Source organism: Tiliqua scincoides, chromosome 7 (assembly GCF_035046505.1).
Source record: "Tiliqua scincoides isolate rTilSci1 chromosome 7, rTilSci1.hap2, whole genome shotgun sequence".
NCBI lineage: Eukaryota > Metazoa > Chordata > Lepidosauria > Squamata > Scincidae > Tiliqua > Tiliqua scincoides.
The window spans coordinates 27,295,793-27,318,551 of NC_089827.1; the positions used below are offsets into that span (position 1 = coordinate 27,295,793).

The window sequence follows — 22,759 nt, forward strand, 5'->3', positions numbered from 1 at the left end:
CTTGTTTAGAAACTCAAGCCCTGACTGCAAAGATGGTTTGATATTCATGCATATTCCCTTGTGGCCATCCCTGTCTTTGTCTTGTACTGCAAGGAGCCATCATGGTTTCTTACAGGCAGGGCAGAAAGCAGCTCCCTGTGGACCAAAATATTTCCCGTTTGTCACAGTGCATTCTGTTTTCAGACAGACTGTCAGCAAATGTATTGGCTGGAATCTGTTAAGCAGAGAAGATGAACACTCCAGTTGAAAGGAATTTTTTATTGTATATGTAACTTCTTAGAAATTTCAGAGTAGATTTGAAGATGATTAGGAAATAATGCGTATGGCAGTCATTTATACATACTAATTTTGCAACAGTTGTATAGTGTTGATTAATCTTATTCTTGCTTTAAAATCATATGGTAGTCATGCTATTGGCCTTGGTTATACTTTTTAATTTAACAATCTGCTTTTATGACAACTATAACTGAAAAACTGGGATGTATTTTGTGAATTGGGATTCAAAAAGGGCTCTGATAGTAAACATTTACTATTTGATAGTAAAATTTTATCAGTATAGGTAGTAAATATTATTTTATGATAGCAAAAATTTCTTATATAGTTTAAAATGTTCTTTTCTCATCCTTTTCCCAATATAGATTTGCAACTCTGTTAGGTATAAACAAGTGTTGTGAGAGTAATTAATTAGTAAAATTGTACTTAAAAAATTAACTGATCACCTGACTAAAGTGCAGAATACTGGATGTCCAGTTGCTTTCCTTTCATGCAGGGTATTGTCTGACAGCCAGGAAATTGGTGACAGAGGTGTGAACAGTTCAGGATGTTTATCTATAGGGGAAACTTCCTGAGGAGTAGGCTCTGCTGGCCTCAGGTATCCAAAAAGAGGAACTAAGGTTGAGGGCGTAAGAGGAATCATTCCCCTTTTCCTCTTTTGGTAGGTCAGGGAGAGAACAAAGAAAAAGCTGCAGGCTGGCAGTATTCTGAGTAAGTACAGAGAGAAAAAACCAAGGAAGGGGGAATGTGTTTACAAGCCAAGGCCAAAGGCAAGCAATACAAGAGACTTACTCAGCCAAGCACAAATACGCACAGGATCCAGCCAGTCCAAAGACTAAAAGACCCGGAAAGCAAGGAGTTGGGAATAAGCAGTGATGTGGCCAAGTGTGGATGACACTAGACTTTTCCAGGTAGTGAAATCTATAATGGATTGTGAAGAGATTAAGAAGGATCCCTCCATCCAAACTGAAAGATTGGGTGGCAAAATGGCAGGTGTGCTTCAATGTAAGTAAAAGTAAAGTGATGCTCATTGGGGCAAGAAATAATAATTTCATTCTGAGCTGTATGTGAAGAATTAGGAGAAAGATTTGGAGGTACTGGTGAACAGCACAATGAAGGTGTTGATGCAGTGTTCAGCAGTTATGAAGAAGTCAAATTCCATGTGCAGGATAATTAAGAAAAGAGATTGAGAATAAAATGGCTTCTACTATTATGCCATTGCTCAAATAAATGGTAAAGCCATATCTGGAATATTGTGTCCAGTTCTGGTGGCCACCTCTCAAAAAGGATATAGTGCAACTGGAAAAGGTGCAGAAGAGAGTGACCAAAAGGGTTAGTGCGCCGGGGCACGTCCCTTATATAGCATTTGCGGCTTGTCCATCTAAAAAGAAGGTGCCTGGAGGACACTTGATTGAGACATATATATTATGCAGGGAGTGGATAGAGTGAATAGAGGGAAGCTCTTTTCCCTCTTGTACAACACAAGAACCAGGGGACACCCATTAAAATTGAGTGGCAGAAGAGTTAGAGCAGACTGAAGAAACAATCTTTTTCCCAGCAAGTAATTAATCTGTGAAACACCTTGCCACAGGATGTGATGATGGAACCTGGCCTAGTTATCTATAAAGGGGACTAAACAGATTTATGGAGTAACACATGTCACTTGTGTTGTGTGCTCCCAGAGGCATCTGGTCGGCCATTAGATACAAGAAACAGAACTAGATAGGCTTTTGGCCTGATCCAGCAAGACTCATCTTACGTTCTTATGAGTAGTGTAAATATCATTATAAATAGGGGCAATTCCTTTCTGTAGTGAGCTGGCTATTTCCAAGTCCCTGTTGTCAAGAGGGCTTATTTTCTTAATGTAGTTTTATAACTTGCTGATGTAGTTATGTTTCCAGCACACATTTTTTTTGGACAAAGTCATCTTTTTAACACCTAGTGGTCAAATAACGCCATGGTGCCTTTGAACTATTGATTTCCTTGAAGGGCTAATTTACTCTGCTTTTTGAAATGATGGGATTGTAGGTGAATAAGGGGCTATATAAGACCTTTTGGTGTAGTCATTTGTGCTTTTATTTCTGGAAAGCTCTGTATGGTTAGTGTAATTTATAAGTGCCTAAATTTACTTAGTGGAGCTACCCTTATCAGAAGGTTCATCCTTTGATCTCCTGATTTAAGCAAGTCTCTGGGAACTGCAAAATCCCCTCTATGTTATTTTGAAGAGGCACAACTCTGAAGGCACTAGGGGGAACTTGGGACATATGTTAAAAGATAGACATTGAACAAGGGCTATGTTGCTCCAAGAACGTTGTAGGTGGTACAATTCAGCAGAAAGCAGGACTTTTTATTATACCATTGCCTTATAAAAATGGGACCTTGGAATCATAGTTTGCCTTTCTGGGACCTGCAAGGGGGCATGCTGTTGGGCTGACTGGTGATTACTGGCTGTCATGTTTGGGACTCTGATCCAGAATCTGGAATGTTTGTGATACTTTAATTAGCTAGTGTTTTTATTTGATTGCTAGAAGGAAAATGCTTACCCATATAAACTCTGTACTTACTATTCTGGCCATTGTTTGCCCCTTACTAGTTACATGAATTTTATTGCTTTTTAAATAAAATCTATTTTAATCTTGTTTGTTGCGTGTTTACTTGAATGGGGGGAAAGAGCTTTTTGCCTAAGCCAGTCCTTGAACTACTCAACCATATTATTCAATTGGAAGGCGCAAGGGGAGAGAGGTGGGGCCTGTATGCACTTTTCACATATCCTACTCCATTAACTCTGTGGGTTTGAAAGGGAACCCTTTGGAGGGAATCCTTGGGGGTTGTAAGGGAGAGGTGGATAGCACTACAGGTCCAGCCTTGTTATACATGGAATTTTTATACATGGATTTGACTCAACAGGAATGGCCACTGCAAATGAGAAGGAATGTGCTGATCCCTGGAGAAGGGGAAAATGCATCCCTTTAAAATCAGTTTAAAAAACTGAACAGTCCTTTAACAATAGCCTCCTTAATGAGAGAGAGAGAGAGAGAGAGAGAGAGAGGGCAACAGGCTAACAATCCATCAATCCTCCTCTCTCCAGGCGACCCCTCCCTTCCCCTGAGCACATGAAAGAAAGGCGATCTCTTTGCATTGGTGAAGGGAGGGACTGAGTGAAGCCCCTTTGTAAGTGCTTGGAGGAGGATTGATTGATGGATTGTCTGCTTAATGACTCTTATCTTACATCACAAAGGTCAGCAAAGCTGTTTTTAAATCAGAGTTTTAAATCAAATCAAAAATTAAAGCAAAGAAACTTTGTTTTTTAAATTGATTTGCTATAGTGTGTTTTTTTGCCATCCATGTGAGTGTTTGGAAGGGAACCCACACGAATAATGAGGTTCAACCTGTACTGATTTCTGGCCCTGTTAAAAATCTTTTTTCCCTTTGGTGGGCTAGTTGGCATCTTTTTCCAGTGTGCACTGGCTTGCCTGGTTTGGAGGGAGATAATGTGGTTTGGAGTTGTGGTTGATTGGAAGTGCACAGAAAGCTTTTGTTGTGTGTTTGCAGCTGAAGTGGATGTGGAGACAATCTCCCTGCGGGTAACTAGGAATGGCAACCCCACTCATCTTCCCTTTACACCTATTGATCCTAATGTTAGATTTTTCATATTAATTCATATTCAACAACTGCATGCTGGAGTTTGCTTTTAAAACTTTGATGTTGAATTATGACAATTTCTAGTCAGGTCCATCCCTTATAATTTTAAAGTTGGAGAACTGAAGCTCATAATATTTTGTGGCTTGAGACTTGATGACTTGGGTGGTGTTTAAAATAAGATTTTCCCATTCTAATCTTTTCCTGATTCGAATGGCCTTCCACTTGCTGTAGAAAGTGACTTAGGGCTCAGTCATAAACAACTTTCCAGCACTAATGCAGGCATATCAACAAATGTGTGATGGAAGAGTAGTCACTGAGGCCTCCTCCAGGTAAGAGAATGTTTGCTCCCTTACCTCGGGGCTGCATCAGCACTGGAATGTTTGTTAGGATTTGGCCCTCAATCTGATTGAGGGGGTGAAGGGAGTCCGAGTCCTAGGACAAGCCTTAGTATGCCAGGGAGGGAATCAGGAGCAGGGCCGGCAACCCTTCATAAGACACGAGCAGGCCAGGGATGGGGTTCAGTGGTTGTGAGGTTATGTAGACATGGATTTCAGCCATGTTTGGGTTGCCCAGAAGTGACTGGCTGTTTGAAGCTACCATTAGCATGAAGAGCAGGGTAAGACTTTCTCTTTTTTTTTTGTATTTGTCCTGATTCCTGTTAACTGCTCAGACTTGGTGTATTTTGCGAAATGATATGTAGATACCTTTACATTCAGTACAAGGGCATTTTCAGTTTTTGCTGATTAGTTTTTGCAAAGCAATTGCTCTCTCTGGTCATTTCTTCCAGTCCCTGGAAATGAAACATCTATGCACAAAGGGAATGCTGCAGTGTGGTTGCAGCTGTCTGTGCCCTTGCTTCAGCCCTCGAGGAGCTTAAAGAAGTAGCATGGCCAGCGTGATAATATGGGACTCTTCCTACCCTGAGGTCTTTGTGTTCTCTCAACCCTCAGCCTGTGTTGGCAGGCACATGGCTGATTGCACGCCCAAGCTAAAGTGTATGCAGTTCCAAGTATGAAAATAACATCATTCATGTGCTCGTTGCATAGACAAAGAACAAGCAAGGGAGCTTTGGAAGCTGGGAAATGGTTAAGGAGCCAAGAGAGAGGAGAGGACATAGTGGGGTTCTGTGAGAGTGATGCTGAATCTGACTTGAGTGCTGGCCATCAGGAATTTAAGCGGCTGCCGTCTCTTGTAAGAAGTGGTGTCTTGAGACATTTTGTTTGCTATGTATGATTCTAAAATTAGAGGGAAATTTGTGTAAGCAAAACTGGGTCCCTTTAGGGAGAAGGGCGGGATATAAATAAAGTTTATTATTATTATTATTCTCAGGATAACATTATGAACTTGGTTCACAGATTCAAAATGTTATATATTCTTTTATAAAGCTTTGAAAATGGTCTAATATCTTTTTTCCCCCGTTTTTCTTAGCTCCTGTGATCAACCGGTTCACTAGACGGGCATCAGGTCAGTTTTCTGGATTTGCATATTTTTATTGGCTGTGATTATTGAATATATATTTTTTTTACTTTAGTGTGTTAGTATTCAGATGGATCTAAAGGTATCCTTACTCCAGGGCAGGGGTGGGCAATCATTTTTGCAGGAGGGCCACATCATCTCTGACATTGTGTCAGGGGCTGGGGAAAAAATTAATTTACATTTCAAATTTGAATAAATTTACATAAATGAATACATTAGAGATGGAACTAATATGAACGAATTTTACTGAGCTTATTTATAATACACATGAGAACTATAATACAGGCATGTAAAATCACGTGAGAACTATGAACTGTTTGCCGCACACCTCTTGCACAGTGAAAACGTACAAACCAAGCCAGAATATGAAGGCACACCAAGAAACAAGGATGGACTTTAATCTTTCTGTTCATTCAAATCATGTTCTTAAATACATGCCAGAAACAGAAACTTTAAGGTGTCTCATATGACTAAAGACCGAATAGTAGATTTAAATCTCCTCCCCTGTGAATTTTGAGCCAGGCATTTTCTGCAACCCACCATAGTTACTTTCTCTCTAGCAATTCAAATAGTAAAGGATTCTGTTTTGATGTAACAGTTCAGATTTTGTGAGGCACATTGAAGGCCAAGAGCAACATGGCACAGTTCTTTGCAACAGAGTTAGTAAAATATCTTTCTTTGATCCAGCAAGCTGTGTTGATGGGTAGCTTTTACTGCCAACAGCACGACCCCTTTTTAAGCGGAATATAATGAATGTAGGGGGAGTAACATGGCAGTGGCAGACTCAGCCCCTAAGCATATTTATTATAATGCTTGAGAGAGTTTGGATGTTGTAATGAATGTGCATGAGGCGGAGACTGCCTCATACATACATTGGACCCAGTTTGAACATATATGGGAACTGAGGTGAAATTGACTAGAATAAAAGCAACACTGTCAGTTTTCCAAGGATGAAGGACTGAGAGCTACACTCTAAAATTCATGTATCTCCTAAAATTGGGCAGATGTCGATACAGTTGATTTGGTCCTATGCACAGAAACTTCATCATAGAGGTGGTAAAAAATCTTTACATTTAGAAAAGTATGATTTCAGATTCACCTCAGATTATCTGTTTCTGCCTTTAAAACGAGCTTTAAGGTTGCAGCAGATACAACATCAGTAATGTTTCTACTGTTTTGGGGTGTTCTTTTTTTTCCTTGTGTTAGAGGCATGTTTAAGAATGACTTGCTTTTTCTTGGCAGATCTACCAATTAAATAGCCAGAGGTTAATTGCAGAAGCACCTGCTGACAATAATGTGGGCTGTTAATTATTTAGCAGCTATTGCAGCCATCATGCTGTGACTATTAACATTTTTTTATTCCACATACCGGTAGTCATAATTGGCCATAGCAGCTGTGATGGCACATTTTCACTCAAATTCTGTCCACTGCAAATCTTCATCTTTCACCGTGGGTGCTCCCCTTTCACCAACTGTTGCCAACCCCACCTTTTCCCAAAGTGGGATCTAAATTCAGGGAATTAAGAAAGCTAGTTTGGGCTTCAGTGGGAGGAAATGCAGATAGGGAAGCATTAAAAATAAACACTGATACATTGTATTTCAGCCTTCTGATTCAGATTCAGGAACCTTTTATTGGCTTAAAAATCAACATAAAAACATAAAACAATACACTTAAACCTAACCTAAAACAGCCCCATAAATCAAGCCAATACATCGTCCTTACCTCCTCAAAATTAAATAAAGAAATTTCACCACCTGGTGTGTACATTCTCCATCTTTTCCTAATAGCAAATGATGTAGCACAAGGTCCTCTGTGATACACCTGCAAATGTCTAGCTCTTTCCAAAGGCTGGCTCAGAATTTTCATGTACAAATATCAATTTCAGAAATAAAACCTTGTAGAATAAATGATGTTTGCTGATTAGTTGTGGCTTGATGCCATGTTCAAAAAATGCCACAGACTGGTACAGACTTAATGTTTCCAGTCAATTATCATGGTTAAGAGATTGGGGCATGAAGAAGCGTTCTTCTTCCCTGCCCTACTGACAATTTTGTTGTGCTTTGGAGAAAACAGCATTCAGTTATCTAGGAAAAGGATCCTGAAATTGGAGGAAAAGAATCATCTACTGTCTGAAAATGGAATGAGGGTTGGGTGGTGGGCATTACATATATTTAACTACTTGTGTCTACTAATCTGACTTCTTTTGATTCTCTGCCTACTGCATCACCTCAAATTAACCTCCAACTTTACCAATATAAAACCTACCACTATTTCTCTCTCTCTCTCTGTCTACCTTGTTCTGTGCCTGATATAAGGATTTATGTAATTTACTTAGCTCTGAGAGAGAACTGACCAGAATAAATGGAGATCCTGTCTAGCACCTAGTGGGCTAATCAAAATGAGTCTACTTCATTTCTCTTATACCATCTTTAATTTAGAAACAGCAGATTTGGGAGCCTGTTTTACACCATGTTCAACCATTTCCCCATCCCATTTCTCTCCTATTTTTGCTTAACATCCAGGCTGATGAAAAGATTCTGTGCCTTTTTTGATTGGTTCTAATAAAAGCTACTACTAGGCTGTGGCTGTTTAAAATGAACATACTCTTTGAACATAGCCTTATTCAAAAAGCAACTTTTTATTTGTTTGGACATAGAGTTTTGAGCATACTATATGATGCTATTACCCTGCTAGGGCTTGGGTTCATTTCAGTGATAAAATTTTTGCTCCATGTACACACACACAAAAAAGCTGTTGGTCAGAGGTATGGACCTGTTTGTGACTAGGAGGGTGATTGGGTACCGTCCTCGTAACCACATTTGGTTCAGATGCGTGGTTTATTGGCTATATTTTAAATTCATAAGCCATGAAATTATAAATTATTCCTTTGTAATAGAGTGTCAGTTGGGGTGGAATTCTAAGCAATGAAGTTCTGTTCTGACTAAAGAATAAATATTTTTAAAGTTCAATTTTGCTAAAAAAAATTAAAAATAGCCCACATTTTCAGAATTCTAGATAGTTAAATTTATCTATAATTTTATGAGAAGAAACTGGATGTGATAGCAGCATTCTACACATATTATGTTGAAATGCTTGAAAAAGATTCTTTCTTTCTTTCTTTCGGAAAAAAAATGACCTCTCTGTATAAACGTAAACATATTGTTGCTGCTGGGATATTATTTCAGTACACTGTGTAATTACATTTCCATTTAATCTACTTTTCTTGCAACCAGCACTAGGAAAATGCATTCTGCCTTAGGAAAGAAATTAGGTATATCAAAGCTATAAAAACTAATCAAGAATATTGGGAAGAAAATTAAAAATAATTTCGCTCAGTATCACCTTCATCTCTGTGTATATGTCCTGTGTGGATTTAGTGGTTATAGTACTTGCTTACTATAATAGCAGTTTTTTCTTGGAAAGTTATTATCAAAATCTTTGATAAGAATAAAGAGGAAAAGAATAGTTCCAGGACCAAAAAGCATTTATACTCTTAAAAATAAGACTTGAGGGAGGCACCAATGATTGGCTACTGGAAGAGACACTGTGTTGTTGTGAACAGGGACAGTTAAATACTTTGTAAGAGAGCTGCCACATTTTACACCTTGATGCATTAATTTGAAAGGTCAGACTTAATAAATTTCTAGATAAATGATACTATGATCAAAACTTGGCACCTGCTTTTAATAAATATCCTATCCTAAAATTGCTCAGTCCACCCACTGTGGCATCTGAACCACAGGAAGGAATGCAGGAGACATATTTCGCCTTAATCTGGAATGTGAGTGTGGATTTGGGCTTCTCCACTCAGCATTTTCACCCACTTGTTCCCAACCTCCAGTTTCAATCCCACAGATTTCATCTCCTTTTCCATTGCAGCATCAAATCTGAAGAGCTATTGGCCTTCCTATGTACTTTTTTCTAGACTCAACACATTTTACAAATGTGCCACACAAGTCCAAAGTAGAAGAATACGCCTCTCTGGGGTGTTCTGTAGCAGAGGCAGGTAGACTTTAGGCTTCTGCGAGTTACTTTTTAAATTTCCCATAGCCTTCGGAGCTTCCAGTACAAAATAGCAGATTAATTTAGAGAGGTGGAACATATTGCAAAATGGTGGCTGATGAATTGGAGACAGTTGCAAAATGGCAGCTTATACACTAATTTTATATTTTGGGTACTTTTTACACAGACTCCATTGTGCAATCTGCTCAATATATGAAACTGGGCCAGGATTTGAACCTGAATGTCAGGGAGGACACAAGGGAAAAAAGTTACACCACCAAGGCCTGGGTGGGGAGGAGGGCAAGGGCAGGCAAGCAGAAAGTTAAAGATTGACTTTGGATCAGTGGTTCCCAACCTGGAGTATGTGTACCCCCAAGCGTACTTGCTAGGACCTTTAGGGGTACTTGAAAAAGAATTGAATAATGGTGGAAAACGGCATTAGAATGTTTTTCAGGGCTACTATAAGAGGTACAATTTATGGAGATAGGCTGCCAAGGTATACATAAGTGGAAAAAATGTTGGGAACCACTGGTTTAGATCATTATTGTCAGAGCTACTATTAGTACCTCCAGCATGATCTTCTACCTCAGGGGCAAACTCATTTTCTACAGCAGGCCAAATAGTATTCATTGCAACTGCTGAGGGAAGGGAGTGATGTCATTAAGCAGGTGATGACCAGAAATAAGCAGTTTTCTCATGTAGCAACTCATTAGCTGCAAATGACATAAGAGAAAATATGCAAACCTTGGTCATATTTTCAAGATGTGCTAGAACCTAATTATCATGTGGGCCACTGATTTAGCAGCAATAGTTTTGCCAAGGTGTCACTTCACACCTCCGCATCTAAGAGGTGCTCTGCAAAGTAATATGTTGATAGAAGCAGCACTGTTGAAAGAGTGGCCCTCATGTAAGTTGTTCTCTCCCAGTGTTCCCCTTTCAGCAGTCCTGCTTCTGCCAACACGTCACTTTGCAGATCAGCTGCTGAGAGTAGCTGATGGTGGTGTGGGGAGAGCCAAATTATCACACAGGCCAGCCAAAGAGCTTCTGCAAGCCACATCTAGCCTGTGGGCCTTATGTTTGACATCTCTGTTCTGTCTGCTCCTGCTTACAGTATGATTGGTCTTCGAATGTTTTTACCTTTAAGGTTCTCTAGGTTGTGTCACAGCATAAGTATAAACAGCAAAGGCTTTTATTTAATCAGATCAATTTGTATAAATTGATATTTTTAGTTCAAATGTGAAATTTGAGACTGAATTATTGCCTACTATTAATTCCTCATAAAAATGCTAGTTTAATCATTTGGTATCTCTGTCTTAGATACCTAATTGCCTTTCGAAGTAGCTGATGCAATTCAAATGAGTTACATGTGAGTCAAGTCAGTTCATGTGCCTTTGCAAAGGGAGAACTTGTCAAGATCAATTAGCAGGTTGGTTTGTTGAGTTCTGTGTCAACTGTGAAGCCTAGAAAGGTTTTTGGATGTACTTTGGTTTTTATCTGCCTTGTATTAAACCACGCAGGAAGGGAGAAATCCCTTTTGTTTTTCTCCACATTTTCTAATGGCGAAGAGTGAAATCTGTCCAGCAGGAGGCTTTTCTCTCTCACTTTTTTTTTTCTAGTGGAAAATTAGAAACCTAATTAAACAGGATGAGCACCAGCAGCTTTTGAGGAAAAGCTTCAAAATCAAAACAAACATGAAATGGAAGCCAACATTTCTAACATGACAAAAATGGTTACTATTTTTCCCTCATCAGTATTTGGTTTATAAGTGTATTTCAGCAATGTGTTGTTTGAATCCACTGTTCAGGTACTAGTAGTTATATAACTACATGCACTTTTGTGTGCCTTGGTATAATTGCATTTTCTGTTAACCTCGGACCAATAAGCTTCTTTGTAAAACTTCAAGACTGTGTGCTCCCATAACAATTGACACTGAACTTGTTAATTACTGGCCATCTTGAGCATCAGCTATTGACATAGGAATGTGTTTAACCACTAACCTGTGACATATGAGAGAATTTAGTTATTTTCCTCCAGACTACCTGTAAGTACATCTGTTGTAGTTAATGCTGGACTATACAGAAGTAGAACAGTTGCATTTTAAGTGGAAGGTTCCAGATTCAGTTCCTGTCATCTCATGTTAAAGGGATCTTGGATAACAGAACTGAAAAAGACCTCTGCTAAGGTTCTTGATGAACTGCTGGATAGTACAGGATAGATGGGGCCAGTGTCTGACTTGATATGTGACGGATATGTTGGCCCCTGTCCTAATTTAGTATCAAACTATTTCTGGAATTGTTTTTCCATTAGTAGAAATAAGAGGATTTGAAAAGAACATATCTTACAATATGAAGAATTTAAATCAAAGTGTTGCTGATATACTAGAGACATTAGTAAGGAGCAGTTGATGTTCAGCTTAAGGAAGGATGCTTTAAGATGACGTAAGCAGACCTTTAAATTATGCAAACAGCCTTTCATATGGAACTCATCCCTTAGGAACCTGAAGATGATACATGCTTTGGTGGCATGAACTAAAAGTGCTTGCTTCTCACAGCAAACTATTCTCCATCTTTGGAGAAGGCAGATTTTCTCCTGACATGAGGGCTTGGCAAAACAGCAGCAAATTTTCTCATTGTCAAACTGCTTCCATCGAAGTAAACGTAATTACAGTGCCAGATATTTATAACAAATAAGCATGTCAAACTGGGAATATCTCCAGTGGAAATGAATGGGAGCCTCAAAAAGCATATCAGCTGTGCCTTTGTACAACTCCCATTCTATTCAAAAAGCTTGTACAGGGAAGCAGAAATATGCAGTGTTGCTGCCTGCTCTTGATCAATGAGAGCTGGTGTAGTATAGGTGCTCAGTGATTGAGCTGCAAATCAGAACTGCCCTTACTTGAATCTCACCTCTGCCATGAACTCACCAGGTGACCTGAGGCATGCTACTCCCTCTCAGCATCAGCTACAATATAAGGATGTGATGAATGCCCTAGTTTCCCATATTTTTTTGCATTTTTTCCCTTATTTTTGGACCTTGCCCTTATTTTTGGATCTAGCAGCTTCTGTGCTAGTTCAGCAGCCTAAAAGCTGCAGTAGCCTTTGATTGAAAGTGCCATTCCCAAACAGCTATGTGTTAGATGTATACTGGGATCCTCCTTCATGGCTGAAGTAGCCAAGCCTCCTTTTGGGCCTACTGATTGGGGAGCCAAACCTGTCCTTCGATATCAGTGGTACTCCTTGTGATTATAACAGATTAACTGAAACCGTAGAAGCCGGATCCACAGATACCGGGGTATGCCTGTGTTATTTAATGGGGTTGTATTGGTAATGACTGAGGATGCATCTACTGACACTGTACCACCTATATCACCTATCTAGGACCTTTTAAAAACAATTTTGAATTTTGAATAAAAACACATAACACTGATTTCTGCACTTCTAACTTCTGAAAAACATCAAAATCTTCAAAAAAAATAAACCATGTTCTCCCACCTCTACTTATGAGTTAAGGGTTGTGAGACTAGGTAGTCATGTTTTTGGACAAGCAATATTTAAGTATTGCATAAATACTAAGCAATACTAAGTATACTTTAAGTACTAAGTATACTTTAAGTAAAATCTACTAAGTATATTTTAAAATATGTTTTATCAAACAGAAACCAAGACACTGATATGTATGTTATACACTACATGGAAAATTAGCAGATGCTTCACATTTAGAGTAAGAAACCTACTGAATCACTAACATGATACAGAATAAAGAACAATCATTAGAATACCTTCTAATTTCCCCATCTGTATTTAATATTGTACAAATGATGAAATGCTTATTGACTCGATTTCTGTTCTTGTATTTGTAGTCTAATGAAACTTCTGATTATGTGAGTGATCTCATGCAATATTTATTGAGCATTGAAATTATCTTAATTTTTCATTCCACTGAAAAGATGAGCTACAGTATGAATAACATTATCTTTTCTGTGACATTAAAGCCATTTATTTCCATCTTGATTAGCTTCTTAACTCTAATCTTATTTCCACTTGCTTCTGCAGTATAGGGCTTATTGTATTACACTGATTGATGTAGTTCCTTCTAAATTTCACCTTGCATGAAACATGACTGCTAAAGGCACTATGTATATATTTGCACTCAGTTGTGCCTCTCTTTGGTTGATAATATAAATTTTAATGTTTACATTTTCCTGTGTTTTTCATTTTTATAGCAGTTGGATGCAAACAGTATTTCCAAAGAGTAATGTATTTAAATATCTTTTTATGTGTATGGGGTGTGTCATTGGTTGTTTGCTTAGTGCTATTTACAAGACTGACCTCAAATAAGTAATATCCCCTGGGGACACTAAAATAGCCGAGAGCCAAAGCTGCAGCCTTTTAAAGTGGAATAACTGGTAGCTCTGCTTTAGCCCAAGTGCTGTGTGTCTCTCAGATAGTACTCCAAGGAGTCTGCAAGATGCTATTCTGGATCATGTTTTCTGTGACTTGTTAGACAAGAGTGTTTACTTTGGATTCATAGCTGAGCATGTACTTGCAAGTTTTGCTTTGGAAATGCCAGATCCTCCTCCTCAAATTTTGGGGTGAAATGGTCATGGCTACTTAACTTGTGGGGGCATTCTGAAGATTAATAAAATGAATAGTTGTGTATGTGCAGAGTGACCAGATATCCTCTTTTTCCCAGAGATGTCCTCCTTTTAAACCTCATGACTCGGTGTCTGGGAAAATGGCTTAAATGTCCTCCATTGTCTATGTGCACACAGTGAAACGGTCAGTCACTCAGGCAAGGCAGAAAGGAGGCAAGGCAGAAAGGAGTCCCAGTTTTCCAGGCTTGTTCCTATGTGTTGTTCTAGCCCTTCCCCTCTGGCTCATCTGCATGATGGTGGAGCTGGGGAGAGGCACAGATGTGCAGCAAAAGAGGCAGCCAGGCGGGGGAGGCAGCAAGGAGACTCAAACCTGTTGCACCTTTGTTTTCTTCCATGTGGCAGCAGGGCCGCCAACTGGGAATGAGACAAGGCCATGGAACCAAATGTTTATGCTGTGTTATGGGTGTTTGTAGCTAAATTAGTTTAAAACAAATTATTAGTTTATATGTTTAAGAAATAGGGAAAAGTGTTTATATGTTTAGCATGCTCACAAACACATTAGTTTAGCAGCTTAATGAGAAAATGATGCTTAAAACATATGAAACGCACTAAATTTGTCTGAAGAAGCCTGTCTGCAAATTGAAAGCTGGCTGTTAAATTAGTCTCAAGGAATGTTTCTGGGCAAACTGCCAAGGCATCAGATAAGGTTCAAAACAAATGAACACTTCATGAAAAAGGGAGTGCCAATGTTTGCATGCATTCTTCAATATTTTAATAGTTGTTGCTTAAGAGTGTAAATTAATGTTAGTAGCAATATATGGTAGTTTAAAGTGAATTTTAGCTGTTAGAATAGTTTGATCAAAGCATAAAATACACAGAAAGGTGAAAAAGCTATTTAAAAAGGCTTAAAGCCACAAGTCTGAAAATGTAACCTTGAAAGGCAGATGTCTGGCAAAAGTTAATTAAAAGAGTCTAACAGGGAGACACTGGAATGTGGTATAAAGTTACTCCTCACAGATAAGACTCTTATCTTAGGCAAAAGCATTCCTAACTCTGTATCTCCTCATTAGACTCAAGGTCCTGCCTGACACTTTTAATTGGAACTAGGGAGTGACAACTCAAAGAGAGATTTACGAGAGAACGAACAGGGAGTAGCCAGGTAGCAGGATGCACTTGTAACAATTAATTGGGAAGAGTTATATCTCTTGGCACCAAGAAGCGAGAAAACTAATGGTTATACACAGGTTAGAAACAAACATTTTAATGAGGAAAACTAGCAACATTAGATAGAAAGGCCTTGGCAAGGACAGTTTATCTGCTGCTAATTAAAATAGCATTTTCTGACAGAGATACAGACACCTGCAGAAACTAGCTAGACAGGAACAGATAAGCAGGAACATTCCTAAGGAAGTCCCCTAATTAAGCCAAAACATCATAAGAGCCTCTGTTTGAGCCTCTAAGCTGACAGAAGGAGCTGGATTTAGTTAAAATGAATGAGAAAGGTCTCTTAAAATCTTTTTTACAACAAGAGGTTAGTTTGTCTTGTATTAAATATATGTTTATGCCCAGTGCTTTTTTTTGTTAAAAAAAAGAAAGAAAGAAATGTGCAGGAACTCACAACTTGTTAATCTTTTATTTATTTATTTATTCATTCATTCATTCATTCATTTATTTTTAAGCTGAACTTTGAGGAGTTTTGCAGCCTCAACTGGCCCCCCTTTTGGCAACTGGCAACCAACCTTTATATTTTGCAGCCATGGAGCACCTCCCCTCCTAAAAAAAATAAAAAAAATTCTTCCTCATAGGGATTTGAACCCCTAGCCTCTGGCTCCACAGACCAGCACTTTAACAATTGAGCCATAGGAACTCTTAGACTCAAAGTGTTTGGAACTAATACTTGATGTGCTGATGGCCACCAGCTGGGCTCAAGACCTTATATATTAGTTCTGAGCACTTTGACTACAGGCTTTCATATAGCCCAATGGAGAGAGTGCTTTGCTGTGGAGCAGGAGGTCAGAGGTTCGAATCCTTCCCTAGCCTGCAGTTTAAAAAAAAAAGGTGGAGCACTGGTCAGAGCTGGGTGTGCCAAAAAAAAATAAATAAAAAGGTGGAGCATGAGGTTAGAGGTTCGAATCCCTCCCTCAGTGAAAGGGGGGAAAAAAAGGTGCCGGAACGCCGTTCAGGTTACAAAAAAAGCCCTGTTTATGCCACTATACATCACAGTAAAGGTCACATATAGAGAATCACACATGAAATAGAGGAAAGACCAAAAGGCTTAGTTTAAACAGAGGCTGGCAGAAAGCCCACAGTGTTTGATAGGACCAGACAGAAAGGAATGTTAGAGAGATAGCACTAGTAGCTCTACCAAGGTCAAACCAGTAAAGAGTAGCAAGAAATAAGAACAAAGACATAACAAAGGCCAATAAATGAGTAAACAGTGCCACCTAGTGGTTGTTGAAATCTTTAAATTCTGTATGTCTCAATGTATGTTTTCGCCTTTTTAGAACTTGTAATTTGAAACCAACCAATCAAATGCTTGTAAAGTTATTTGTGGCCAATCCTGAGAAAGCCCCCATCTATGATGTCACACACCAGCCAATGAGAAGTGTAAGACTCCTCAAACAAAGGGGCCAGAATCAAATATAAGTGGGAGGCTCACACTGGAAAATTACTTTCTCTGAGAGCTCTGAGAGTTCCCACATGGCTCTCTTCACTTTGGACAGGAGTCCCTGAGAAACCTGTTGCTGGCAACGAAATAAAGCTTGCAGACAATCACCACTCTTGCCTACTGAGTTTGCTTTTGAACTTTGCTTTTGACCTTGCAACAGGACCAGCACTTACTTCTCCATCCTGGGTGGGCAGGATGGAGGAGCTACTCAATTTCACCAGGAGAAGCACTGCACAGGAAGGGGAGTTGTTTTGCCAGATTCCTGGTCCAAGCTTCATGTAGAGAACTTATGCCCACTCTAAGCTAATTCGTTCCCCTGGCTCAAACCCCAGCATGCTGTAGCAGTGTATGAAACTACTATTGACCCCCCGGAGCTAACCAGTACGTGGCTTGCCTATGGGGCCCCAGGGTCCCTCCTTCTTGCTCTCCAGCAGCTCAACTCCACCAGAAGAAACACTGCACAGGAAGGGGAGTTGTACTGGATACAGCAGCACTCCCTCAGCTCCCCCACTATCCAGCAGTGTCTGGCCATCCCTGTTCCAGCAATCCTCAGCAGTCAGTCTGTCCACTCGCCCATCAGTCAGTCAACAGTTCTGTCTGTCTATCAGTTAACAGGTCTTCTTCCTCCAAGCGTCTTCCTGCTCCCTCAGTCTCTCCAAGGTTTCCTCCTTCTACTACCCACACCCTTTTCCTTTCTCCAGGTGCTGCTTTTATCCCTGAGGGCTTTGTTGCCTCTGCAGCTGTGCAGCACACTCATTGCAGTCTAAGGCCCTGGTGTTTAACGCCATGCTTCTCAGACCTGCCAGGGCAAGGGGCCATTGTTGACACCTCACCCTATCTCCTTGTGGGATCTTGCACATCTCCATTACAGGCGTGTGGGGAGTGAGGTGGGACAGAGGGTGGAGGCACAATCTTGAATTGTTTTTTTTTCTTTTTTCTTTTTGGAGGGTAGGGAGAATTATTGCTCAAAGAGAAAATTTCTGCCTTTGTCCTTAGCTTGGAGATCTGGGCTCATCAGTTGTCAGCTGAGAGAGGAAGGGTGGAGGGATGGGCAAACAAGGATCCAAGGAATGAAAAGGAAGCAGAGAAGGCTGCCTGGTTGCATGGAGTCAGCGTCAGTGTTATGGGCGAGGTGGTTGCGCATAGATTGTGCTGGTTTGGTTTGCAAAAAAGGAAGGGCAGAAGGAGAATTTGCCTTGGCTTTCTTGTCTCCAGGAAGGACTGGAGAAGGCAGGGAGGCCCTTTTTTGCAAGTATGTTTCCTAATCCTGAGGATGAATGCAAACATGGGAGGCGAATCCGCATTATCCAAATTGCAATCTTGTCACAAGTAGAGGTCTGGGGTACAGGAAGATCAGGTGGCAACAGGTTACTTAAGAGAGTGAGCCAAGTCTCATTTTTCAAGAGAAAACCACAACCAGATAGGATTAGCTACCTCACAGGGTTGTTGTGAAGACAACAAGACGTAGAGGGAGAAATGAACCATGCAAGCCTGATCCCCTTGGAGACAACTCCAAGGCAACTTTCCTTTTAGGAAGGAGCGGGACACAGTAGTCAGGAAAAGGTGGGGAGCTGCTGTGGAAAAGGTGGGGTGCAATCTGTGGGAGCTGCCGTGAATTGGGGGGACACCCCAGTTTAGAATCCTCTTTCTTGAGCTCACAGGCTGATGTGCTGAGCCAGTCACAGTGTCTCAGGCTGCTGATTCACAGGGCTGTTGTGAAGACAGGGGGAAAAGCCATACAAGTATAAAAATAAAAATTAATGTACATCCGTGTTCTTCATATGTAATGTAATATTGTTTTAAATTTAACAATAAGTAATATAGTGTTAAAATAACCACATGAAATAAATAAAATGTCCTACATTTTTCTTGGATGTCCTACATTTTGGGGTGCCTTTTCCTCTTTTGTGGTTATGATATCTTGTCACCCTGTGTATATGGGACCTGGGAAGGCACTAGATTAATTGTAGCCCTAGAAGTAATGAATGTGTAGATAAGAGGACAAATTGGGGTATTCTTCAAGGCATTCATTCTCCTGTCTTCCTTCCATATACCCTGCCTAAGAAGGGCTAAAGTTAGATAAATAAATGTATGAATTTCCACTTGTAAAATACATAGTCCAGCATATGCTCAAGGATTTTTATTACCAGAAATGTATCATTTTCTATAGCAAGTTACTTACTCTTGACTCAACAGTTATCCTAATTTAGTGGTTTGCAGCTACAAAATATTTATTTGTTGATGGGGAAACTGGCAGAACTTTTCTGTGATTATATATTTGTAGTCAGCTACCAGATGTGAGATATAAGCAAAGGATGACAGTTCTGACTGAGAACTTTAACCAAGTCAAAACAGAGTTCAGAGGAATGTGGTTTGGTGTAGCTTTCAAAATGGTGGTGTTGCCATTATTTGATAAGCTAATAATTGGTCAGAAGAAGCAATTATAATTTAAAGGGATGGGTGCAGCATCCACTTCACTGCTTAATCAGACCAATCAATTTCTCTTTTGATTGAAGAGGTTCCCTGAGTGATCAGGCAACAGATTTCTTTTAAAAAAACAAAACTGAGTCATTTAAAATAGAAACACCAAGTTTCTGAAGGAAAAGTCCATTATGGGTTACAAGCCATGATGTGTATGTGCAACCTCCTGATTTTAGAAATGGGCTATGTCAGAATGCCAGATGCAAGGGAGGACACCAGGATGAGGTCTCTTGTTATCTGGTGTGCTCCCTGGGGCATTTGGTGGGCTGCTGTGAGATACAGGAAGCTGGACTAAATGGGCCTATGACCTGATCCAGTGGGGCTGTTCTTACGTTCTTATCAAAACTGTGAATGATGGATGTAATGCTATAATATAAGGTGTTCTCTTGCTTGTAAAAGGAATGTCATTTTCAAAATCGTACCTGCTGCAACATGTGCGAGTTTTAACTAAAGATATGTGCTTTTTTTCTTCTCAATTATTTTCATGAAATTTGTGCAGATGTAGTTGATTGATTAATTAAAACAATTCTGTTAATTTCTTGAGAATTTCTGTTAATTTCTTCTTAAGTTAAAAAATGGTACTGTTTAGTGGTGAAGTACTTTGTAGACATTTTGTGAAGGAATCTCTTCCTTTTCATTTATTACTAGTAATAAAAAGGAGGAACCCTCTTTCTTCCCTCTCAAAATAACAAAATGATTCAACATAACTTGAGACTGGTTAATCATTACTTACTGGAGTTGAATTTCAGCTTAGAACAAGTCTCAGACATGTGCCCCTCACCTGAATGATGAGAAGGCAGTGGTGATAAAATGTTATGCCTAGTTGTTTTGTTATGACTAAGGAATATGAAGAAGGAAAAAGGAAATACTTGCTACAAAAGATCAATCTCAGGAAGCTTTTCAAAGATACATTCTGCAAGTTACTGGATAGTGTCACGATTCTTACATGGGCTTGTCCTTTTGTGCTCACACACAGAGAGAGGAACCAGCTGCGGAAAGTGGGACAGGAATGTTTATACTAGTGACATCCTAACTGCTAAAAAATTGCAGTATTCTTGTTGATGAGAGGCGCACACTCCCGTTGGAAATTAGAGGTTTTCTTGGAAAACCATCGTCTTCCTTAATTAAACCTAACTTTATAAATGTCAGTTCTTCAGGGTAAACTGGTAGAACTAGTTTAACATGTCTGAAAACTTGACTTGGTACATACGCAAAGTGTTTTGGAGATGAAAGCAAGAATGCATTTTCAGCGTCACACACCAGTAGTGGCCAGTACTGTGAGTGCAAGGACAGGAGGCCAAATAGAGCTTGCTAAACACAGCAAGCCAAGTGTATAGGACAGCCCTGTTTTGCTGTCCTATAGACTTCCCCACCAAGTGAAAGTTCTCTATTTAGCTGCCTCCACTAAAGCAATTCTGTACCGTGGATAACCTTTGCATATGAGTAATGGCCCAATCTTATAGAGTCAGCTGCGACATTGTAACGCTAGTTACAACATCGCAGAGGTCCTATGGCACTGCAAAGAGTGAACCACTGGTAGCCATCCAGAATGGCAACAGCAGCGGTGGCCTGCACCTGGCTCTTCAGGGAAGCACAGGAAAGCTGGTGGGGTGGGCGGAATGGGATGGGTGAGTGGGTAGAATGATGCCTGTGGGGGCAGAAGGGAGATTGTCCTGGCATGTGCACCCTTTGCCAGAATGCTGTTCCCTTCCTTGCCTCCCAACACACCCTCTTTTTCTCCTCAGACTTGCACCCCACACCATAGCACAGCCATGGCTGCTTGCTATGGCAGGGAAATTGATAGAATTGGGCTGTCAGTCACTGACCAAACAGACTGAGATTTGGGTAAGAAAATGAGAAATGCCCAGCTTAATCCTGACTAGACCAGTTTTTCATTTGAGCCAGACTTCAAGCAAAAGTAGCATTTATACTTGATTCAGCTTTCCAGTTCAGCATCTTCCTTTTTCTTTTCCCTGCCACAGTTCTCTCTGGCTCTTTCCTTTCAAACTTAACAAGCTTCTTCCTGTTCTGGCTTCACCCAACAGATATAAGAAACCACTGATTCTTCTTGTTGGATTTTTCTCAATCAAATGGCCAATTTTAAGTTTCATTTCTCTAAAGTGGTACATTAAGCTTATCTTTCCCCCAAAGACTTTCCTTAACCTTTCTGCCCAGAATATGCAGTAAACTCTTGATTTAATGATTAATGTGAGAAGGAGTGCCTGATGCTGCCCAAACAAACTTCAATTAAATCCAAATGCATTTATAATGATGCACACACATGTTCATAAAACATATGACTTGTTTTTAATGAAGCAGGCAACATCTATTATTTCTAAAGGCAGTTAAATGGAGGCCTGTTAAATCCACCCACTGTATATATTGACAGTAATATAGGTAATATAGGTATGTGTCACTTTAACAACATGGATACGTTTTGAGGCATTTGTCATTTGGTGGTTTCATCCTTGTGCAAACATTCTTAGTGCACAGCACCATCTAATGTTGTTATGTGACATATATCTGTATATACAGGGTTCACTGTATACATTTTTTCAGGCAACAATTTGGAAACACAGCACATAACATAAGCCAAATAAAAATAGAGGAAGTAAACCATCCCTTTGACTCTAAGTAAACTTTTTTAAAAGGGTGTGAGTGACTATGTGGTTGTTCAGCCATGCTTCCCACACATGCCCCATTTTCTGCCACATTATGACTGTGCAGTTCTGCTCAAGAATCAAGGAAGTGTCTTTTTCAATCAAACCGTCTATCTAGTTTTGTACAGTGACCCACAAATGCTGCTAGAGAGACCCATGAGAGGGTGTGATGGTAATAGGCATCACCATCTCCAGGATACAACTCATTAGAAATGTACTGGCTCAGAACCTGAAGGTTCTATTTGGCATAATTGCCATTGATATACTCTTTCAGCCTAGAATTTTGTTTAATCTTTTTTTTTAATTCATCATTGAGACCAGAGGGAAAATTTCATTCACAATGAATTTCTTCTGATTTTTTGATCTAAAAATAACATTGGGGTGAAGGTGGGAGCTGTGTACCTAGCGTTTTATTTAGACTGAAGTATCCTTGCCTCTCTAGCCACAGCAAAGGAGAAAACTTGCATTGTCAGAGAATCACCAGCATAGAACATATCTGAGTTTTGCAAGAATCCTAGTAATTGGTAGGAGTTGCAGAAATTGGCCCAAGTTTCACTGGTGGCCTGCAATCTATCCTTCATCCACCTTGGGCATGGAGTAATAGCAATTTTTCATTTTGAATTGTTGACCCAGGAAAAGTAAAAACAACCTCAGCATTGTTTACATAGATTTTCTGAAACTTAGCATCCAGACAGAGGAATCTCAGGGGGCTGTAGAATGCTGCAGTGCTAAAAGTCTTTCAGATCGTTTGATGTTTCATTTCAAGAATGCTTTTTTGCATTGTTCTCTTTATGGCATGTTTACTGCATCCTATTCTTTCTACTAGAAGTCAATGTAGGGTTTCTGTGAAAAATATTTAGATGTTTCAATGTGGTGCTGAAACTAGCAGACAGTGGTAGAGCTAGGTCATTTGACACCTGGGGCCCATAAAGTTTAGTCACCCCTCCATATTACAAAATTAA

General features: G+C 39.8%; 1 protein-coding gene across 1 annotated transcript in view; it reads left to right on the forward strand.

The window, feature by feature from the left end:
* The window catches only part of PRKAR2B (protein kinase cAMP-dependent type II regulatory subunit beta), a 70,957-nt gene that overhangs the window by 25,493 nt on the left and 22,705 nt on the right, over nt 1-22,759 (forward strand). The window contains exon 2 of the mRNA XM_066633387.1: nt 5,344-5,379. Coding sequence (XP_066489484.1) covers nt 5,344-5,379 — 36 coding nt within the window. The remainder of the gene's footprint in view (nt 1-5,343; nt 5,380-22,759) is intronic.